This window comes from Lissotriton vulgaris, unplaced genomic scaffold (assembly GCF_964263255.1).
Source record: "Lissotriton vulgaris unplaced genomic scaffold, aLisVul1.2 SCAFFOLD_315, whole genome shotgun sequence".
In the NCBI taxonomy this organism is placed as follows: Eukaryota; Metazoa; Chordata; class Amphibia; order Caudata; family Salamandridae; genus Lissotriton; species Lissotriton vulgaris.
The window spans coordinates 1,290,195-1,312,164 of NW_028250410.1; the positions used below are offsets into that span (position 1 = coordinate 1,290,195).

A 21,970-nucleotide genomic window follows, 5' to 3' on the forward strand; every position below is an offset into this window, starting at 1 on the left:
GGTAGACAACTAACGGTATCTCTAGGCAGACCTAACAGATGGTCACATCGAAGGTAGAATTCCCAATTGGTAAGCTCTCCTGAACCTCTCTCCTGGGTTTGTGTATGCCTATGTCTCTCGAGATGCACCGAGCTCTCACATTAAAAGGCATCGCTGTGGGCTTCCTTGGAGAGCACAATATTCTGGGGGGCGATGTGCAACTGAGTGCCTCTGTCCCGTGCATCCCCGTGCGCCTCCTCCTTCCCTCGTGACACTACACTCCCTAGAACAGAGCTTTCCAAACTCTGTGTAAAGGGAGACCGTTACGCGAGTGTGTGGGCGCGGGGCCTCGTTAACTTTGCTGCGTGCGACACAACCGAAGTCCGGCCTGCCTGAATAGCTTGTGAGCAGCACTTTAATTCCATTATCTCCCCCTCCCGTGTGGTGTGCATGACTTGCTGTACAGTCTAGCCTCATAACTTATGATCATAACTTTTCTTTTATTTCTTTGGTGTATCCCCTGTCTGTTCACTCCTCTTTCATGCCTACCCTGTTCTGTTCAAATGTTTTTGCCTACCCTTTCACCTTCCCCTCCCTCATCTCCGGCCTGCAGATCTCTCGTGAGGCTGAGGCTGCCATTTTTCACCGCCAGCTGTTCGAAGCACTGTTCCGTGTCACTGCTAGCTCCAGAGACCCGGCTGAGGCGGTAGCGATAGGCGCTGTGGAGGCCTCCTTTAAGAGCTTAGCTGCCGCTATGATAGTTCTGACAGAGTCCGGCAGGTAGGGCTTCAAATTAGCAGTTTCATTAAGTGATAGCAGTACAGATGTGAGTCTTTCCTTCCACAGGCATCCACCCGAATTAGCTTTCAAATCGATCTGATTTTGCAGATTGCTGCTCAGTTTGGTGCAAGGTAGGTAAGGGGAGCAGAATCTTGGCAGTTCGACAGGAGTGTCAGGGAGGACACTGGAAGGAGGAAGGTCTTTGGATGACTCGGCAGAAAACTTTAGCATGACCATGTGAAACCATTCCATAGGAATGTCATTCATTTAATTGAGTTTTGTGCAAAGTGCACTTGTTACACAGTGCATCAGTGTATATCGAACCATCCTTTGTAATGGTTTCTACAAGGCATGACACGCTTGTTAATTCTGCTGTGGTCTCCTCTCAGGCTGCCTCTATCCTGTGCCCACCATGTGCTGACTGACTTGTTTCCATCCCCCTCCCCTGCACACGTATTGCTTTGTAGATTGCCCGCGAGGCAGAAGCTGCCATCTTTCACCGTCAGCTGTTTGAGGAACTCCGGCGGGTATCACCCCTAACTTGTGACCCAACTGAAGCAACTGCTGTTGGAGCTGTGGAGGCCTCCTTCAAATGCTCCAGTGGAGCCATTATCGTCCTCACCAAGTCTGGAAGGTAGGAGATCGAAGGTCATATTGTGGTCAAGCTGTTGGAGGTCACAAATCGGGTGTGGGATGGAAAGCAAATGTTAAGTCAGCTGCCTTTTGATCCGGGGGGGACTGGAAAGCTTTTCTTAATATATTGAAATGTTTTTTTCTTCCTGTGAGGGATATGGTCTAAGACACAAGTGCGTGCTCTTGCTTGGACTCCTTGCCTTTCCAACATTGCTGGGTCTGACGTTGATATTTTAAGTGGGTATTCTTAGCCTAGTGTAGCTGGCTACTTTCCCCACTTCTTCAAGCTCCTGACATAGTCTCTAGTTTCTGCGCTGAGCTTTCATACTGATACTTATACTTATGCGGTTTCTGGCATGCCTCTTCCTTTTTCAATTGCAGAATGTTTTTAGTGCTAAATCTGTATTTGAAGTCATTACACTTGAGGTGGTGGGATAGATTAATGGTCCTTATATTTACCGAATCATTGGTGTAACCACCCTCCACCAAAATGTCATCTCCCCTTCCTATGAAATCTTAATTCTCTTCAATCAAAACCTTATTATTCCAAGGTAACTTAATTACCGTTTCTGATTAACAGAAAAATGTTGCAGGCCTGTAAGTGCTGTTCTGCAGCACTGGTATCCTTCATAGATTCTCATGCGTCTCACCTCCTTCGCCTTTGTGCCCCTGTTGCCTGCTTGTGCCTCTGTGTGCCCCTGTTGCCTGCTTGTGCCTCTGTGTGCCCCTGTTGCCTGCTTGTGCCTCTGTGTGCCCCTGTTGCCTGCTTGTGCCTCTGTGTGCCCCTGTTGTCTGCTTGTGCCTCTGTGTGCCCCTGTTGTCTGCTTGTGCCTCTGTGTGCCCCTGTTGCCTGCTTGTGCCTCTGTGTGCCCCTGTTGCCTGCTTGTGCCTCCGTGTCCCCCTGTTGCCTGCTTGTGCTGTGTGGGTGTGTGTGGAGGGCTCTGTGTGGCTGTGTGTGTAGGAAGCTTTGTGTGGCTGTGTGTGTGGGGGGCTCTGTGTAGCTGTGTGTGTGGGGGGCTCTGTGTGTGTGGGGGGCTCTAAGTGGCTGTGTGTGGGGGGCTCTGTGTGGGGGTGTGTGTGGGGGGGCTCTGTGTGTGTTTGTGTGTCATTTGCGATAGATAAAGCTAGTGGCATTGTAAATGACAATGCCATTTATTTATGTTAAAAAAAACATAAATACAAATAATGTCAAGAGCAATGCCAATAGCTCTAACTTTAACAAAGGCAAAACCATTGCATTGTAAATGCTTGTTATAATCCGTTTCCGGACACAGATGTGCCCACTCTTGTGGCCTATGCTTTGTCCAGGAAGCAGTCTATCCCACCAGCAGTGACTCCAAGTTTGATGGGCGCACAGACAGCCCATGGAAGTGATAGAGAATCGCACCTGCAAGTCTGCTTGCGTAAAGGTTACAGAGGCCCAAGCCCTGCTCGTTGAGATTCCCTGTCTCTGCAGTGTTTCCCTTATCAGCCCCATCATCTCTCTGACAATCTGCCCAGCCCTATTGAACAGCGATGTTTCCGGAATCAAAAAGCCATTTTGATGTGCACGTGAGAGCGGGCCCGTGTGTTTATGTATGTGTCCCAGCTGTCAGGAATATAGGCAATCCAGAAATCTGTCTGGGATGGCTCCTCCACCTTCACGTCTCTCGAAGGCCCTGGGTTTCTAATAAGGAATTTATATTTCCATGCACTGTACCACACACAGGCACGAGTACCTTCAAGCATGCACAGTGCTGCACTGAGCTGCATACTAACAGGATGTAGGCCAAGGGTGCATTAAGAACAGAGCAAAGGAACTTCACATGAGTGGGCTGGTAGGCTTCCCTTCAGTGACACAGGTAAAAAGGCCTTTTTACTCTGCTGACCAGTATTACACAAACAGTATGCAGCCACCACACTACTCATGCTACTTAACTCTTTGTAAGTGCAGCAGCCCTTTACAGCTATGAGGGTAATGCAGTGTGCACTCCTCCCAGTATAACAAGGCCACAATCTGTGAGACAGGCTGCAGCATGATCCATGTGCACCCTTGACCACAAATAGGTACCAAGGATCCAGATATCAATGCAGCTGGGGCACTCGGGGCAGGGGTGCACATCCTTCACCACAGAGGGGGCTTTTCCATCCCAAAGTGAGATAATCCGACTTGGCGACAGATATCCCAACTTTTTTGGTTTTTTAAACTTACTCATATATATGGATTGATTATTACAAAATAACTAAGGGAAGTGATATTACATTTATTGCTTACATGACAAAATCAAGTGCCCGCCAGGAGACCTTAATTCTTGGAATACTCTGGGCCCCTGCTGGTTACAGGGCATGGTTGGGGTACTTGTTTAGGGGGGACTCAACGGTGGCTATTTAAAGCATTTTGTGTAGTGTGAAAAACAACCAACAATTTCAGGTGACAAAATTCCATTGGAACTTCTACAAGCAAACTAATAATTTACTTCCTGACATTTCCAGATGAAAAATGTTGCAGGAAACAAACTTTCTCCTTAGGAACACATTGGAATGTCCTCTTAAAAGAAAAAACATGTCACATACGACCTAGATAGTACCTTCACTTCCTGAAGGGATCAATTCCAGAAAGCATGGGCTCATCCTTGTTCATGGTTGGTTGGATAAAATGAGGTCGGAGCCAAGGACAGTGGTCAGCATCAGGAGGTCATCCAGAAGATATAGCTGGAGAGCGTCCTTCACATACCACGAGCCGGCCTGTGCCGGTCTACCAGGTCCTATAGATTTGCACTCCTATTCATCTCTGTAATGGTAGAGAGACTAAGGTTGAAAAGGGGTAGTGCTCCCTCGACCATGTCAAACTCTACCCTCACAATATGGATACAACATGGTTTCAGGGGCTTTAACGTGGACCTTGTGTGTACTTAGCTCACATTTGGAGCATTTTCAACCTTTACCACCACCCACAGGCTAAAATCTAGAACCTTTAAGATCACAATTTAATACTCAAACCCCTCTTACTGTAGGCAGCTGGTAATCTAAAACTGTCAAGAGCGACACTTACGGTTTAATGAGTTTGCTTCTATCAGGTACCTTAGCCTCAGAGCCTGACACCACTTCCTACGTATACCATGTGAGCTCACCTATGTTCCAGAACTTAATGTACATTAAAATTGGTAACCCTAAAATGTAAAAGCTGAACCAGTGAGAAGAAATATGAACAGTATGCACAATATTGGGGTGCTTGAGGTCATTCGTTAAAAATGCTCGTTGTACCAGACTCTAATCTGACAACCCCCAAAGCAAAAGACTTGCAGCTGCTGCACAGCATAACACTGTATTGTGTAGGGCAAACCATGAGAGTGATGGTAGCAATGAATAGATCATTTACTGACCAACTTAAAAGTAGAAAAATGTAGGTCTGAAAGGTAATCTGTCAGAAATAATGTAGGAGCCTTGGTCATCTGGCATACAGACATCAAGGATATATTAATTTAAAAAAATCTGCGGAACACTAAATATAATTGGAACATTGGAATGTTGAGAGCACCATTGAAGAGAACGGAGTGCCCCGGCCTTGTAATGGCGGAGGGAAGCCCAGAGTCTTCATCGAGCCAACTGATATGTGTAAATATGGTGATAAAAGGAAAACAGATTCCCTCTCTCCTCCCACACTCTTGTGTGGGGTGGACTTGACACCATTAGAAAGAAAAACACCCTCTTAATCCTTCACCTCTTAGCTGTGCTAACCTTTCTTTTAACAACTTTGTTTCATAGAGAAATAAACAAGGTCTTATCAAATTCTTAAGTTTTGGAAACCCCCCACGCATCTTACTTTGACATTTCCAAGACACTGAATAATTGGGTGGGAAATCTCTAATTGCCTTTATGAAAGACCAAGCTGTGTAACCTTGCAGATAGGTATGGATAGGACACCCTCTCCCTGGCTCCAGTTCTTATGTACCTTAGTGAGGATTTGAATGGCACTGTTGACTTATTTCTCCATGGAAATGCCACTGACTCCAGATTCCATTCAGTGCCATTTCTACCCCCAGCATTAGCCATTGCTTCCGAGACATGATGGTCATGGGTCAAGACCAGCTGTATGCTTCTGTGTCTAACCCATGGCCCATAGAGTGCCCTGGCCCATTCACCCTGTAAGGGTCTCTCCCCGGTTGGGACACACCAACATGAAAATCTTTTAAGGGTGAAGGACCAGAGTAAAGTTGTTTAGTCCTATTTTTCCTAATTACCATTTTCTCTTAGTAAATAGCAATAAAAGGTTCATTTGAAAAACAGAAGGCAGCCATTCTTTTAGGTTTTGGTTTGGATAGCAAACTGTCAAATAAACCAATTTATAAAAATATACAGAGGGGGCTTTAGGACCTTTTGCTAAAAATATACAAAGAGCAGCTTTGGGACTGAATCTTTCAACCGTTGGCTTTCTTCAACATACCACTTTCAGTCACTGGCTAGAGACTTTGTCTATAATGTCCCAGCTCATTCCTGTGGTTATTCAGCTCTTACGTAATGCAATTGGTTAACTCAAATTATTAAACAAGATACACACGCAGCTGGTCACATGTTGGACGGGATCTTTACTTCCAACCCTAACCTTAAAGTTGACACAATACTGCCTGTTCCGTGGTCAGACGATAAAGCTATTCGGTTCTCGTTAAACATAGATCAGGTGCAGACAACGCCCAGGAAGGAACATAAGCTGGTTACATATCAGGACTGGGCTAAAATTGAAGCCCCATTACAAGACATATTAGCAAAGAGTAAACCTGAACCAATATCTAACAGTAATGTAGCTATGGATAGACTAGGTGCCTGGATTGAATCAGCGGTTAATATTGCAGCCCCTACAAAATGGTTCACTTCCAGGAGGAAAAATTCGTCAGAACCGTGGTTCATAGATTCATTAAGGGCACAAAAACAAACATGCCAAAGGGCCGAAAGGAAATGGAGAACCAATTATGACCAAGGTCAGAAAAGGTCTTATGTACAATCATTGGCAGACTGCAAAAAAATTGATCATGAGGGGAAAAAAGCAAGTATTACACTAATAAAAATAATGAGACCAACAATTCTAGTAGGGAACTTTTCACCACAGTCAAAAAACTAGCGAACCTACCGACTGCAATACAAATGGAAAGCAGCATAGAATTCTACAACACACTTGGGTAGTTCTTTGTTGACACAAAGTCACCTCAGTGTATAGTTTTTTTAAGAATACCAATAAGTTTATGGACTTAGTTAAACAAGACACACAAGATCTGGGCATTTCAAGTCCTAAATCTGGGTTCTGCTTCTTACCTCCCTCATCTGAACAAATCAACCTGGTAGTAAAGAAGATCAATTCCGGGGACCAATGGACCCTTGCCCACCCAAGGTAATGCACATAATCTCGGAATTATTAAGTGAACAACTAAACACTGTGTTCACAGAAATAATTCGGTCAAGCTACTATCCAGATACGTGGAAGACAGATTCAGTACTGCCACTCTTAAAAAAAAGACAACTTGGACCCTAAAAAACCGAGCAGCTACCGTCCAATATCAAAAATCCCATTCCTGGCTAAGGTCTTTGAAAAATTACTCAATAATCAACTATCAGAACATATTGCTGCAAATGAACTTCTGGACCATTTGCAATATGGATTCCGAGGGGAGCACGGAACAGAAAATGCATTAGTTCTGGCAGCCGAGGGATTGAGGATGATTCTAGATTCTGGAGGGAAGGCAGCCCTGATTCTATTGGACCTCTCCGCTGCCTTCGATACCGTGAACCATGAGATATTACTTGTACGCTTAGCAGAACTAGGGTTCCATGACTGCACTCATGCTGATGGCCTCCTACTTAAGAGATAGGTCTTTCTCAGTAAAAGTAGTAGAATGCACATCTGCCCCTTTTAAATCACTATGTGGAGTACCTCAAGGATCATCCTCGAGTCCCACACTTTTTAACGAGTATGTCGCTCCCCTGGCAGATATCATAAGAAAGTATGGCTTTACACCAGTGTCATACGCCGATGACACCCAAATAGTGGTGTCAGTCACTGGGAATGTTGAGGAAATAGCAAGGCGTTTTAATGAACGTATGGCACAGGTTGGTCATTGGATGCAGTCAAACTGCTTGAAGCTAAATGGGGAGAAAACTGAGGTGATGCTACTGGGAGCTGGGGCAGATTTGTGGTCGCCCAGGTGGTAGCTGGATAGTCTGGGTGATTGCCGAAAACCAGTGAATATGGTTAAAAATCTGGGAGTCATTTTTGATAACAGACTGACTTTTCATGACCAGATAAATAACTTTGCATCAACCATTTGGTATATATTGAAAATGATTAGAAGAGTCAGTCCATATATTCCTCAAGATTCATGAAAAACACGGGTGACGGCATTGTCCTTGGCCAGACTAGATTACGGAAATGCCTTATATTCAGGATTGCAAGTCCAACACCTAGCACAACTCCAGCGTTTGCAGAACGCCACCGCAAGGATGTGCTCAAAATAACTAGATCGGAACCAGTAGGCCACAGATTGAGTTGCCTTTACTGGCTTCCTATGGGGAAGAGGATTAGCTTTAAATCATTGTGTCTGGCTTATAAAGCCTTGCATGGGATGGGACCACAATTCCTGAGAACCCATCTGAAGATGCCGGCTAGAAGTCTAAGGTCAGCCCATTCAAAAACTGTGCAAGTTCCTAAATTCAAGCAAATGAGGTGGGGAGGGAGAGGTTTCTTATTGCCGTACTGTCAAGGACTGGAACCTACTCCCCATTACGATAAAATGCAGCCCGTTGCTCCTGCATTTCAGAAAAGCTGTAAAAACATTTCTTTTTATCTGCTAAGACAATACATGTAAGCACAATTCCTCTTTAAGCATCGAACATAGCGCCAAGACGCCTCAGGGCAATCGTGGGCTTTAGAAATACCAAATCAAATCACATCATTGGTTGTTTGGGTGCATCTTTCTGCCTCCATTCCAGTGCTTGCACTAAACTACAAGCAGGACTACTTTAGAACTATAGCACTTTTTATTCTCTGCTGGCTCCCTCTTGCGCTTCTCGCTCAAATGTAATAAATAACGCTGCATGCAATATCACAATAACCCCAGATCTATTGGCTTTGCCAATGCTTGTTCCAGTTGGGTGCTAAGACCTGGATCAAGCACACCCAAATCGTGTTCAATTCCTGTCAAAAACTGAAAGGGACAGAATGATTACTGGCCAAAATACAAGGAGATAGGATTACTGGCAACAAAAAATTGGCAAGGGCCCAATTTCTATCCCAACAGTTGCTTAATGACTAAACTGCGTATGAGGTCTCTACTCTACAAAGTGGCATTTCATAGTATAAAGCGATGACAGAGTTTTATTGTTAATGTTGCATTAATTGGTCAATATACAACAATTGTACAAAGTTCCCCAGGGGAGAAAAGCAGCCACTCTCAAGAGTGTATAACAGGGAATCAAGTAAACCCTTTACAGAATAAGGATGCCTCACACAGTTAGAAGGTTGGACAACAATAGCCGTCCGTCCAAGTAACCGTATCGTGTCATCATTGGCCTCCTGCTCCAACGACAAGCTGGCGGTGCAATGCCTGCCGGGTAACACGTAGTGTTACTCTTTTGGTGGAGATCTTTTATTCCTAGCCAATGGGTGCATGCGTGTGAGGGACCTAGAAAGTGCAATTGTGAGCGTGAGTGAAAGTTAAAAGTAAGTCAGTAGAGTCCATTAGAACATTTTTAATAGGATGGCTCACTGCTTAATTAAAATTGGTAAAGGGACGGCACTCGCGGTCCCCGGCTTTAATACAGCGTGGCAAGTACAGCGTCCTACCGGCTGTTCTGCTTTAACGCCGCCGTGGGATGGGTAGGTTCTGACCCGCCTCAGCCTAGAGCTATCCAGGGGACTCCCCGCCGCTCAGGCTTCCCAGGGACAGTCGGTGGGGCCCGACCATCAAAGGGTTTAGGGCAAGAACCAACGCAGTAGCACTTGCTGCCTTGTAACACAGGTTGTATACTGAAGTTTCTTCAATTTGGGGGATACTTCACTCTAATTGATGAGCAACCCTAGGTCCTGAAGAATCGCCATAACTGGCGTGAAACATGTCGACCACATCATAGGCGAGGGTTGAACGAAGCCGCATCACCCTTATTGTTATGCTTCGCTACCCCTCCCTTTACCAATTTTAATTAAGCAGTGAGCCATCCTATTAAAAATGTTCTAATGGACTCTACTGACTTACTTTTAACTTTCACTCACGCTCACAATTGCACTTTCTAGGTCCCTCACACGCATGCACCCATTGGCTAGGAATAAAAGATCTCCACCAAAAGAGTAACACTACGTGTTACCCGGCAGGCATTGCACCGCCAGCTTGTCGTTGGAGCAGGAGGCCAATGATGACACGATACGGTTACTTGGACGGACGGCTATTGTTGTCCAACCTTCTAACTCTGTGAGGCATCCTTATTCCGTAAAGGGTTTACTTGATTCCCTGTTATACACTCTTGAGAGTGGCTGCTTTTCTCCCCTGGGGAACTTTGTACAATTGTTGTATATTGCTCACTGGACACGTACATTGGACCCCGATAAATATTGTCCACAATTGTCCCCCCCTTTGTATACTACTATTAATTGGTCAATGCCTTTATATTTATTCTCCTTTTCCCGATCATCGTCATCATCTGGGCCAGACTAGCCGTACCGTGCTTCAGGCGTTTCAACAGGAGGCTAGAAGGGTGGAGGCCGGTTTTGCAGTGGTGGCCTGGTTTTGTTACTGCAATATCAGCCCCCAGAAACAAAAGCAACAAGCGTTTCCAGCCTCCCGGGGCCAGGCAGTGCTTTCCCAGGGAACGGTCCGAGAAAATAGCTAGGGCTGCTTTGGGTTTCCAGTCCGGCCCCGGTCATCATAATCGTCGCTTTACTGTCCAAAGGCTCCCAAGAGAAGGGCTTGGGATTTCACCTAAATTTTTAAACCATACTGTTCGGAGAGCTTTCATGAGTAGGAGCAAACCGGTACAGAGCCCTAGGTTCAGATCAAATCATTCCAAACAGAACTCGCTCTCCAAGGAGAAGATTAGATTTTGAATTAGGAGCCCTCCATCTTTAGAGCTAGTTTCCTAATAAAGCGATATATGTGGCGAAGGTATATGAGGTCTTTTGGGATGGAGCCATTAACTGCTTTATGAACTAGTGTGCGCGACTTAACACTGTCTGGTGTAAGCGATTCTGGAGCCCCTGTTAACTGTGAGCTTCTTCGAAATGGGAGTACATGGCTCCTGGGTGGGCTATTCTCTCTGGCTCTTGCCACAGAGTACGGGAGTAGATGAAGTTTCTGGCTTTGGAAGGCTTGGCATAAAAGCCATCACAGTGCTATATTTTATTAACTTCTTTATCCCTACCAAGGGCCTGGAGGCTGCAGGATGCTGAAAAACACTGGGACCGGGATCAAATATTGCTTTGACCATGTACAGTGCTCCGTAGTCTTCTGGCTAGGCTATAGAAATACCACATACATGCATTCATACATTCGTTCCAGATGCTAAATGCACCCCTGCACCATGCAATTTCTTGTTTATGGCCATAAGAGCAGACCCAGGAATGCCGGATCATTTTCCCCATGGTTATACTGCCTGGTTTTAGTGCTTTTTCTGCACCCACTCTTGCTGCAGTGAGCAGCTAGAGTGTGGTAGTAGATGCAGGTTTGAGGGTGCCTAGGTCATCGGCAGGATGTTGCCAGATGAGGGAGACCATTGCATGCCCCGCGCCCACAATAGTGTAGGAAAGGCTCAAGCGGTGGGGGTGGCTTGGCCCTTTCCGAAAAGATTTTATCAGGTGGTTTGTGCACCTTATGGAATTGGACCTGGTGTTCGTGCACCAGTTATTCCCGGGTGCAGGAATGCTGAATGGAGCGGTACCTACCTCAGTGATACCACTGTGTGTGGCACTAAGCGCTGCTTCATGGAGTGGTGTTTGATGTACTTTAGTGGTGTCGGAGGATAAATAATTGGCGAAATTAACACACACACTGAACAAGTATGAAAATACATGTGTTGTAATTGCATTTATTTCTAGAACAAAGAATAAATCAGTACTGATAATATAAGTAGGCTATACATTATGAAAAACAGATGGAAATAAACACATAAATTAGTAGTGTATTTAAAAGGGACCGAAAAAGTTTAAAAACACTTATCTAGAATAATGACAAAGAAGCAGGATATATTTCATGCAAGGAATTAATGAAATAGTAACTTTTCAGTTTGCCCTAACCCCACAGTACCTTACCTTTAAGGATGGGACAGCACTTCCAGACGGTGATGGGTCCTGCGGCGCCATATTGGCCAAGGCTGAGCTCCATCAGGAAGAGAGGCAAGCCGGTGAAGAAGAGCATGATGCTGTATGGGATCAGGAAGGCTCCTGCATGGGAGAGGATAGGGAGGTGGGAAAAGAAGCAACAAGTGAGTGGGGAGTTGAAGAAGAAGCAACAAATGAGGACTGGAGGTGAGAGAAAAAGCAACAAGTGAGGAAGGAGAAGGTGCGAGAAGAAGCAACAAGTAAGGAGGGGGAGAGGGGAGAAGAAGCAACAAGTGAGGACGGGGAGGTGGTAGAAGAGGCAACAAGTGAGGAATGGGGTGGTGCGAGAAGATGCAACAAGAGAGGAAGAGGGTAGGTTCGAGAAGAAGCAACAAGTCAGGATTGGAGTGGGAGAAGAAGCAACACGTGAGGACGGGGAGGAGGGAGAAGAAGCCACAAGTGAGGAGGGGGGAGAAGAAGCAACAAGTGAGGACGGGGAGGAGGGAGAAGAAGCCACAAGTGAGGAGGGGGGAGAAGAAGCAACAAGTGTAGGCAACAGGGTTTACATGGGGGAAATGGAGTAGAGGAAGGGAAGGTGATGGAAAAGAGATGGCAGAAGCAAGAGGGGAGGTAAAGAGATACAAAAAAATTACAAATAAGTATTGCTTTGAAATAATATCAACTCTGATGATCAGAGAAATACATCCAACAAATGCCCAGGAGGCCAGAATCCATAAACTGCATCACTGAGTTCCACTTAAATTCATTGTATGTAAATTCACTGTGCATGGACAGCAAGATAATCTGGCATGGATTCAGTGGATCTGCTCACCTTGGCTACCACAGATCTAGAATGCATCAGAACTGATGGTTTCAATTTAGCTCTCCCATCATTGTGCCAACCCCGCCCTAGAATGCGCGGTTTGGCCCACGCTGTTCTGCCTTGTCACACTGGCACGAGGCAAAAAAGGCCCAGTAGTATGTTGGCCATATCTAGCCTTGGCACAGATGTGTTAAATTTATGGCATGTTGTTCTGTACACCCAGTTTCCCGTAACGGGTGTCTCGGTGAGGAGCAGAACACACCCATGTTGGTGACCACACCCCCGCAGGACAGTCTTATGGCAGCGGTTGATCTACAGAGCATGCAATGTTGTAGAAGATTATAAGCATTTCACATGCTGCAAATTTTTACGTTCTGGTGCAAATCAATCACAAGGGCATTATGTAATCAGAGTTAAAATGTAGTTAACCAGGGACATAATTCTCATTTTCCAGTTGATCCACATTGGTTCAGTAAGTCCTTTTGGTTTCTAGTTGCACAAAGTTATGGTTACTATTTTTACCGCCAGCGCATTAAACAAGCAGCGTTCCAATGTAGTATCTGCAGTTGCTCTAGCATAAATGCACTGTGTTGGTGCCCTATCAGCTGTGTCTGAAAAAAGCCTATAAAGACTAAGTAAATAGCATAACATTTGAGAGAGTCAGCCAGACAACTGTTAGTGTGCGCTTTAAGGAACCAGGAATTTTGGGGGTGGGCAGGAGGTTACTGAGCAAAGGGGCACTTTTCTCTAGGATCAAGTGATGATGATCTTGTGCCTGTGCAGAAAAATTGAAACTGAACAATCCGACAACTCTCAGATCTTTTCAGAAGATCCATGGTGAAAGATAGCTTGATTGAAGGCTTCAGGCATTAGCGCAAACCAATCCTTAAACCAGTTTCTAACTTGTGGGAGTCTCAGAAGAGGAACCAATCAGCTTATAGGTGTCAGAATCTCTTACATTTGGGCCCAATCAGTTTCCAAACTGTGGGAGAGGACTCTAGGGAGCAATCTGTTTGCCTTGAGGGAGTGTCGAGGAACAGTCAGTTGCAAGGAAGTCGCCTTCAAGAATGCACATACTAGATTCATCAGGGCTCTTCATCAAAGTCAAGCATTCCCAACACTGTATGTGGTGCACAGAGAGGATCAACACACGGCAACTCTTACATTGGTGGAATTCGCCTTAAAGGCAAGGTAGTACCTGTGGTCTCCTACTACTTTCCTGTCTGAACAGCTGACTGGACAAGACACCATGGAGGCTCGTATGAATAATTTATTATGTCTAATAACATATGTATTGAAGCTTAAAAAAAAATCACTGGCCTCTTTTTGATGGCTATCTAGTAAGGTGAAATTTGGTCCTAGAGTAATCATGGAAAATATCCCTGTCTCCTGCAAGGTTGGATAATAAGTCAGCCATGAGTTGGCAGACGCGACTGAAGCCATGAATCCCTCACCACTCTGGTGCAACTGCACCCATGATCGCTATTACTTCCGATCAACGCAAAAGCTTGCTGTTTCTCTGGAAATGCAAATTACTCCAAATGAATGAATTAAAACAAAAAAACACACCTACAAAAAGGAAGTATAATATCTGTAGATCCATCTCTTGAACTGGGTTAATGGACGGACTTTTTTAACTGCTTCTCAAACATGTTTTAGAGAGCATCTTCCACTAACCACAGCTGCACGGCTCTTGCTACTTTACCTACACTGGCTCTGCTGAAGATCTTCCCCACATTGTTTTGTTGCATTGTGGATTTCAAATTTACATTTGACCTAGTCATTAGGCAAACGTCGTGGAACGAGTTGAAGAAATACAGTATTCCACATGGGTCACTGGCTGCAATCGAAACTCTACATGAATAATTGGATCTCCGTGTGGTTGTGTGCGAGTAGGAAGTGAACGTCAAACATTCCCCGATAGAGAAGAGTCAAACCAGGGTGCACATTGAACTCCTTGTTTTTTAATCTGTTTGGCATAGCTGGATGTTCATCTGTGATCAGGAGCACTGAACTTCATTCTTGCAGTCAACCACATGGACGGTATTGTACTGAAAGAGTATTGAGACAGAATATCGGAAATTGAATATCATGGGACAAAAATATTGTGAAGGCAAATTCTAAAGGTAAGCTAAGTTTTATTATATATAACTCCACATACATGTACCTTGACGATATTTGTATCTTAATGATAGGTAGATGTGGAGTTAAGAATAGTAAATCTATGGGGGGGGCGTGGCCAACCGGGCAGCGAAATGGCCGCTCTGTGAGTGAGCTCAGCCGGCTGCATCACCTAATCCTGAATTAATCCTGCTCCGAGACCCTGAGGGCCCCTAACCTACCCGGGAGTCGACGATACACACTCTCGAGATCCTACCACCGAAGTTTGGGATGCACAGCTTGCTGCGCCGCGGAGAAATCACTGGGAGAAGACAGCCCGGAGAGTGCGCCTGGTGAAACCCGCGGCTGCGGAGCCGGGAACGGGGTGCTGCATCCTACTACAGACCGCGGCTTGCGGGGCCGATGTGTGCTGGACGGGCGGTGGCGCGGCCGCCTGCGTCCGGGGGGGCTGTCGACTTGGAGCTCTTCGGTGCTTCCCCGTAGACTTGTGGGCTCGGCCTGGGCCGTGCCGAAGCAATTGTGCGGAGGACACTGGGAATCATCGATTACGTGGTAACGCTGCAGGGACTCCGGACGGGGGCGGCCATCTTCGGAACATTGGCGCTCTGCCACCGGGCCGCTAACCCACTGCTCCATAGCCACGCGCCTGCTCTGGCTTACACACCCGACCTACACGGACTCATAACACGACTGCCCAAGCAGATCTGGTCGGGCGGAGCGCGCTCAGTGCTGTGACGAAGAAGTAAAGCCTTGGTGGGCCCGCCATCTTGTGCACTGCGAGATCTCCAGTGGAGTGCCTGTCGGGGCTTGGCGGCTACGTGGGCATCTCCCCACTACACACGGCGTAGGACTTTCAGCGGTGAGCGACTCAAAACTGTAAAGGTGTACCCTACGTCTGCTGCCGTCATGGGGAAAAACGAAGCTAGACAGCCCAAGATAAGCTTCGATAATAAGCGCCCACCCAAGCAACTGTCGCCTGAAGGGGATGGCGGGGAACCGCTATCGCAGTCTGCCCCAGCGGACATCGACTTTGGAGCGCTCATAATGGAGGTACGCTCTAGCCTAAAAAGCATCGACTCCAAGCTAGATGCAATGTCCTCCCAACTAGAATCGGTGAAGGCCAAGGTGGACACCCATGAAACACGGCTGGACTGCTTGGAGAATAGGCAGACCGAATGTTGCGATTTTCAACAGCAGGCCAAGCAACATATCACGAATTTGGAGAGGGAGCTGGACAGCCTACGAGCTAAAGCGGATGATTTGGAAGCGCGTTCCCGTAGGTCCAACATCCGGATTACTGGCATTCCGGAGACGACGAACATTGGCAAGATGGAGGTATTTGTGACAGACTTGATGCACAAACTTTTCGACCCGGACCTTTCGTCGGTCTTTACGGTCGAGAGGGCACATAGATCGCTCGGCAAAATACCTCCGTTGGGTGCACCGCCACGTCCGATCCTTGCAAAACTGCTCAATTTCCAAGATAGAGATCTCATCCTGCGTCTAGCCAGAGAAAAAGGTAAAATTACGCATAAAGGAAACACCATCTCCTTCTTTCCGGACTTTACCCCCCTGGTTCAGGCGGCCCGTAAGGAATTCATCCCAGCAAAGAGACTATTGGCACAAGCTGAGGTGCAATATTCCCTGTTATACCCGGCGAAACTAAAAGTGATTCATGACAACACTACGCATTTTTTCACGGATGCGATATCCGCCCTCAAATGTGCTAAACATATCAATGGCCCGGGGGCGAGGAGAAAATCGCCGAGATTGGAAGAAGACTCAGCTCACCTAAGTGACAATGATTAAGTATGCCATGTCTGTAAGTACTATATGACGATTGCATTTTGCCCACGCCCTGATTTGGGCTTTAGACATTCCCAGCACTTACTGCTGACTGGCACACACGGTCTGTGGCGGGAGAGTGGACATGGAAGGATATCTCTCCACGCCCTTGCTGCTCCTACGGCATGCATGGGCGTTCAAGAGGGACTGCTGGTGGACACTGGGGGGTGGGTGCCCTCCGGGTGCAGGAGCTACCAACTCACATGCGGCCACCCTGTTCACTCAGGGGTGTCAGCCGGGAGCGCCATGCCCTCATGGGGAGTCTCCCACCTTTTTTGCAGTTAGTTTTTCACCTTATTTCACAGGTCTTCATTTGGGATATGTCACAACCTGATTGGGGGGTTGGTGAGGGTGGAGGGGGGTGTTTGGGAAGTTGCTGTTTCTTGTTGCAACATGGTGCGATGTGGACTGTCTAATGCTTTCCGTTCGATGCGAGGGGTTGATGTGTGCAAAGTGTGCGGGATCTACCAGGAGGAGAGAGTGCGACCTAGAGTTACTAATGCAACTCTCAAGACGCGATTGTCATGGGAGGGGGTTAAATTGTGGACCTGGAACATTAGAGGCCTTGGGGATTACAAAAAAGCCCAATTGCTGCATAGCACGCTAATTAGACATAACGTGGACATCTGTTTTTTGCAAGAAACTCACATTAACACAACCCCTTCGCCCAGGTTGAAACATTCGAGATGGTCAAATGTCTACTCTGCTATATATTCGAACTATGCGAGAGGGGTGGCTATACTGGTTCGTAGAGGGGTGGATTGGCGTGAATATTCTTGTGTGCTGGACAAAGAGGGACGTTATGTTATTGTGCATGGTTCTCTGCAGGGTAGACGGATTGTTCTGGCTGCTATCTATGGTCCGAATGTTGATGACCCAGGCTTCTTCCGGAACGTTTGGGCTCAAATAGCGCTACTAGACTGTTGCTCGATAATTCTTGGGGGGGATTTCAATGTTGTGCTGAACGATGACATGGACCGAAGAGGCGTGAGCAGGCCCACACACGGTAGCGCGAGACAGGTTGTTCTGGATATCATGGAAGAGGGTTTGCTGTCTGATGTGTGGAGGGTCAGGCATCCCGGGGACAGGGTGGGGACTTGCTATACATACCATAAGTCTTCATGGTCCCGCTTAGATTTCTGGCTGGCGTCGCCTGAAGTGGCGACATGGGTGCTGAATGTGGACATCCAGGCTAGATCGCTTTCGGATCACGCCCCCTGCATGCTGGAGTTGCGCATCCCTAACACAATCCCCAGAGCATTCACGTGGCACCTGCCCCCTCATGTACTAACTAATCTGGTGTTTGTTGAGGAGATCCGCACTGATATTGTTAAATATTTTGCTGAAAATGAAGTCTCTGCTTCCTCGGAAGCCATTGTATGGGACGCCTTTAAGGCGGTGATCAGGGGACAATGCATAGCGAGGCAGGCGGGGGTGCTGCGCACTATACGCCGGACGCTGGCCCAGTTAGAGCGGGAATTGGTAGACTTGGATCTGGACTTTTGCAGGGAGCCGACATTGGAACTGGCGGGCACCTTAAAATCCAAGCTACTGACATTTAATGAGGAAGCGCAGCGCGAGGTTAAGTTCCTAGGGAGGCAGGCTGAAGCCCGCAGATATGGAGAAGGAGATCGGCCCAGTAGGACCCTGGCCAGATTGATATCTCCTCGCACGCAAGCACACTACATACACGCTATACATAACAGCGAGGGTTCCCTGGTCGTGGGGCAAGAGGCCGTTTTGCACGCGTTCACTGACTTCTACACGTCCCTATACACCTCAAAGCAGCCCAATGTCCCTGCGTCCCTGGAAAGCTTCCTGGACTCCATTGCCCTAGTCTGGTTTAATGATAATCATAGGCAGTACATGGATCTCCCGGTGACTGTGCAGGACATAACCCAAGTGATTAAAAGCATGCCAGCCAATAAAGCCCCAGGCCCTGATGGCTTAACCACGACCTTCTACAAAACATACGCAGAGGAGTTGGCACCGAAGCTACACTCGGTGTTTGTGGAAGCCCTCGAGCTGAATTCCCTCCCAGATTCCATGCGCGAGGCCTTAATTATTACGCTGCTGAAACCTGATAAAGATGAGTTGTTCCTGGACTTCTATCGTCCCCTCTCTCTCATAAATGTCGATGCCAAAATTTATGCAAAAGTTATTGCTGACAAACTGCAACCTATGCTACCGATAATAGCGCTCCCTGACCAGTCTGGGTTTATCCCTGGCCGGGCCACTTCACACAACCTCAGGACCATTTTCTCTATCCTACACTATCTCCACCCCTCGGTTCAAGCAGCTGTAGTGTTTTTAGACGCCACTCAGGCATTCGACTCTCTGGAATGGCCCTACTTGTTTAGAAATCCTGAGTAGAATGGGGTTCAGTCGAAACTTCATCACCCTCATAAGACTGCTGTATGATTCTCCCAGAGCCAGGGTTAGTGTTAATGGCCTTGTATCGACACCCTTTCCTATCACTAGAGGAACCAGGCAGGGATGTCCATTGTCTCCCCTCCTTTTTGCCATAGCGATGGAGCCGCTGGCGGCCAGGATTCGACAACACCACACGGCGAGGGGAATTGGATTCAGTTCCCGTAGCCTGTTGATCTCCCTGTACGCGGATGATGTTACTCTGTATGTCACTAACCCCGTGGACAATATGAACCCACTCCTTCGAGAATTCGTACGATTTGAAGGCCTAGCGGGAATTTCCATCAACTGGTCTAAATCTGTGGCATTCCCTCTGACTGACGGGACTGGCAGGCCGCCACCCGACTACCCACTGCGTTGGGAGACTGATGCTGTCAAATACCTGGGTATCTGGGTCAGTAGAGATGTGCAGGAATTGTGGTCTCTTAACTTTGGCAGGGCGGTGGACTGGCTGGAGCGCAAGGTGGAAATTTGGAATAAGCTCCCCCTCTCCCTGGTGGCGCGGATAGCTCTGGCCAAAATGGTGGTTCTCCCAAAATTTTTATACCTGTTTGTCAACATCCCGTTGCCAATGACGGCGCACTTCCATGCGCGTGTCAGGTCCCTGCTCCTGAATCTGGTGTGGGCGGGGGGTCAGGCGAGAACTTCCTGGAACCTGCTTACGCTTCCACTGAGACAGGGTGGCCTTGGCGCACCGGATTTGAAGTTATACTCCTTATGTGCTCAGGCACAATTCTTGCACTTTTGGGTCTTCCCAACCCCCTACCAACCGCATGTGGCTGTGGAGCTTGCGGCCGTAGCCCCTTCACCGCTACGTGTGGCACTTTATGGAAAAGTCTTACGCCCCTCGAGGGATGTGGACACCGTGGAAATGATCCGTTGGTCCTGGCGAGAGTTGCGTGACAGAGCGGGGCTTCCCTTACTCTTCGCACCAGCTATCCCCCTACAGAGCAACCCGATGCTGCCCTGCTTATGTGCCAGGGGTGACTCCCTTACGCTTCGTGGGAAGCGATTGCACACTTTCGCGGATATATACCCTGATGGTACATTTGATGAACTGGGTGCTTGCGAGGGCGGCCAGCATGAGTCCTTTGCTGACGCACTCCTATACCACTCTCTTAGGGAATCGTGCAAGAAAATGTGGTCACACTTCCCGGAGGCTCCACCGACACTTGATGCCCTTCAGAATCTACTTTCGAGACCATCGCACAAAAAACTGGTGTCGAGGCTCTATAACAGCATGCAAGAGCAGGCCCCGGCAACGGTTCCGACAGCCAGGCAGGCTTGGACTGCTGAGCTGATGGACCCTCTGACGGATGAGGTGTGGGAGTACTGCTGTAAACAATTGACGGCGTTGTCTCCGAATTACCGTCTCAGGCTAATTCATTTTAAATTTCTCCATCGTTATTATCGTACGCCACTAATGCTGCACCGTATGGGTGTTCGCGCGGATGCCTCCTGTTGGAAATGCGGCGGGGAGAATGCATCCTTCCTCCATGTGGCGTGGAGCTGCCCCAGATTAGGGGAGTACTGGTCAGACATCTTTGTGGCCATTAACCAAATCTTGCACAGAACTGACGCACCTTCTCCGCTGCTGGGCTTGCTAGGATACGTCAAGGACACGGAACCCTGCGACAGGAAACTGCACGCGCTGCTGCTCCTATATGCTAAGCGACAGGTGTCCTTACACTGGGGTCGGAAGGCTCTGCCAACATTTACATCGTGGATTAGAGACGTGACGTATGGCCACGCGCAGCTCACGTATTATTGGGAAACGATGCCTACCGCCTCTAGGCCTAATGACATATGGGAACCCTTCCTACAATGGACTAGGGAGCGCGCTGGCTAGGATGTGTCTGGACTGTCCCCTGCTGGGGCAATCTCGGATGACATGGGGTAGGACCTTGTGAATGTGTACATGTTGCGCTTGGTCTGCTGTGATCGAGCTGAGTATGTCTGCTCTGGAGCGTTACTGCACCCCCAGGCTCCCACCCCTGGAGCGTTTTGATATTGCCTTGTGTGCGCCTTTCCATTCCCTCGGCGACAGGGGTCGTTGATATTCCGCCTAGCTCCTCCATTCCCCCCCCCACTTTCCCCCTTCCCCCCCCCCCCCCCCCCCCTCTAGGTGGCTGACTCCCGGCTCTATCACTGATTGATGCCGCTATATGGCTGCCTGGCACGAGCGCACGTGACCCTCTGTATGCGTGGAATTATATATACTTGACGTTACTGACATGCACCAATGTTTGTTGCTCTTTCTGTTTTGGTTTCTGGTTGGGGTGGGGTGCATGAAAACAGTGGCCGTAGACATGTTTCTTCCAGCTGCCGGTGCAGCAGGCCGTGGCCTGTTGCTATTTTCAGGACTCCGAGGCAGCAATACCTTCTGCTGATTCGCCTGTTGTCTACGATGCTGACTAAAAGTGAGGCCACTTACTGTGCTACAGTTTCACTGCTGTTATGGGATCTATATGATTGAGATGTGCTTATTTTATTGACATGCCATCTGCCTATTTCTATTCATATGGATAGTTCAATAATCTCTGTGAGATGTTCGATTTTGATAGCGGCCTGCCTCCGGGTTGTTGGCGTGACGCAGTGTAACTTTTACCCTTTTTTCTTCGTGCTAATAAATGCCTTACACCAAAAAAAAAAAAAAAAAAAAGAATAGTAAATCTATACCCATCTATTTGCACTTCTCTTCTTGACATTTTGGTACTCAATATTTTTGACACAATATTCTGTCCACATGATATTTTTGTTTCCTATATTTGGTCAGTGATACATGTCACATCCAAGCTGGAGAGCAGAGTGGTCTTGACCAGTTGTCTATTATCGCTTTGTTCATAAAGATTAGGAAGACCAAGTGCAGGATTTGTGCATCCTTGACAAATACAAGGATATTTACTGCACAGTACCATATTTGTTCTTGTTCTGAATTACAAACACTCAGGCCTTCTGTTTCCGAAAGGCTGTAGAAGAAGAATGATGAAACAAAGGACTAAAACGGTTACAGATACCTTCACCAATTTAATTGGATATATATGAAGGCTTTTCCTAACAAATTTAAAAGTTGGTGTTATGTTATG

General features: G+C 47.4%; 1 protein-coding gene across 1 annotated transcript in view; it reads right to left on the bottom strand.

The window, feature by feature from the left end:
- Positions 1-21,970, bottom strand: part of LOC147663270 (sodium-dependent proline transporter-like) — a 419,748-nt gene that overhangs the window by 215,683 nt on the left and 182,095 nt on the right. Inside the window, exon 3 of the mRNA XM_086950574.1 lies at positions 11,657-11,788. Within this exon, the coding sequence (XP_086806700.1) occupies positions 11,657-11,788 (132 nt within the window). The remainder of the gene's footprint in view (positions 1-11,656; positions 11,789-21,970) is intronic.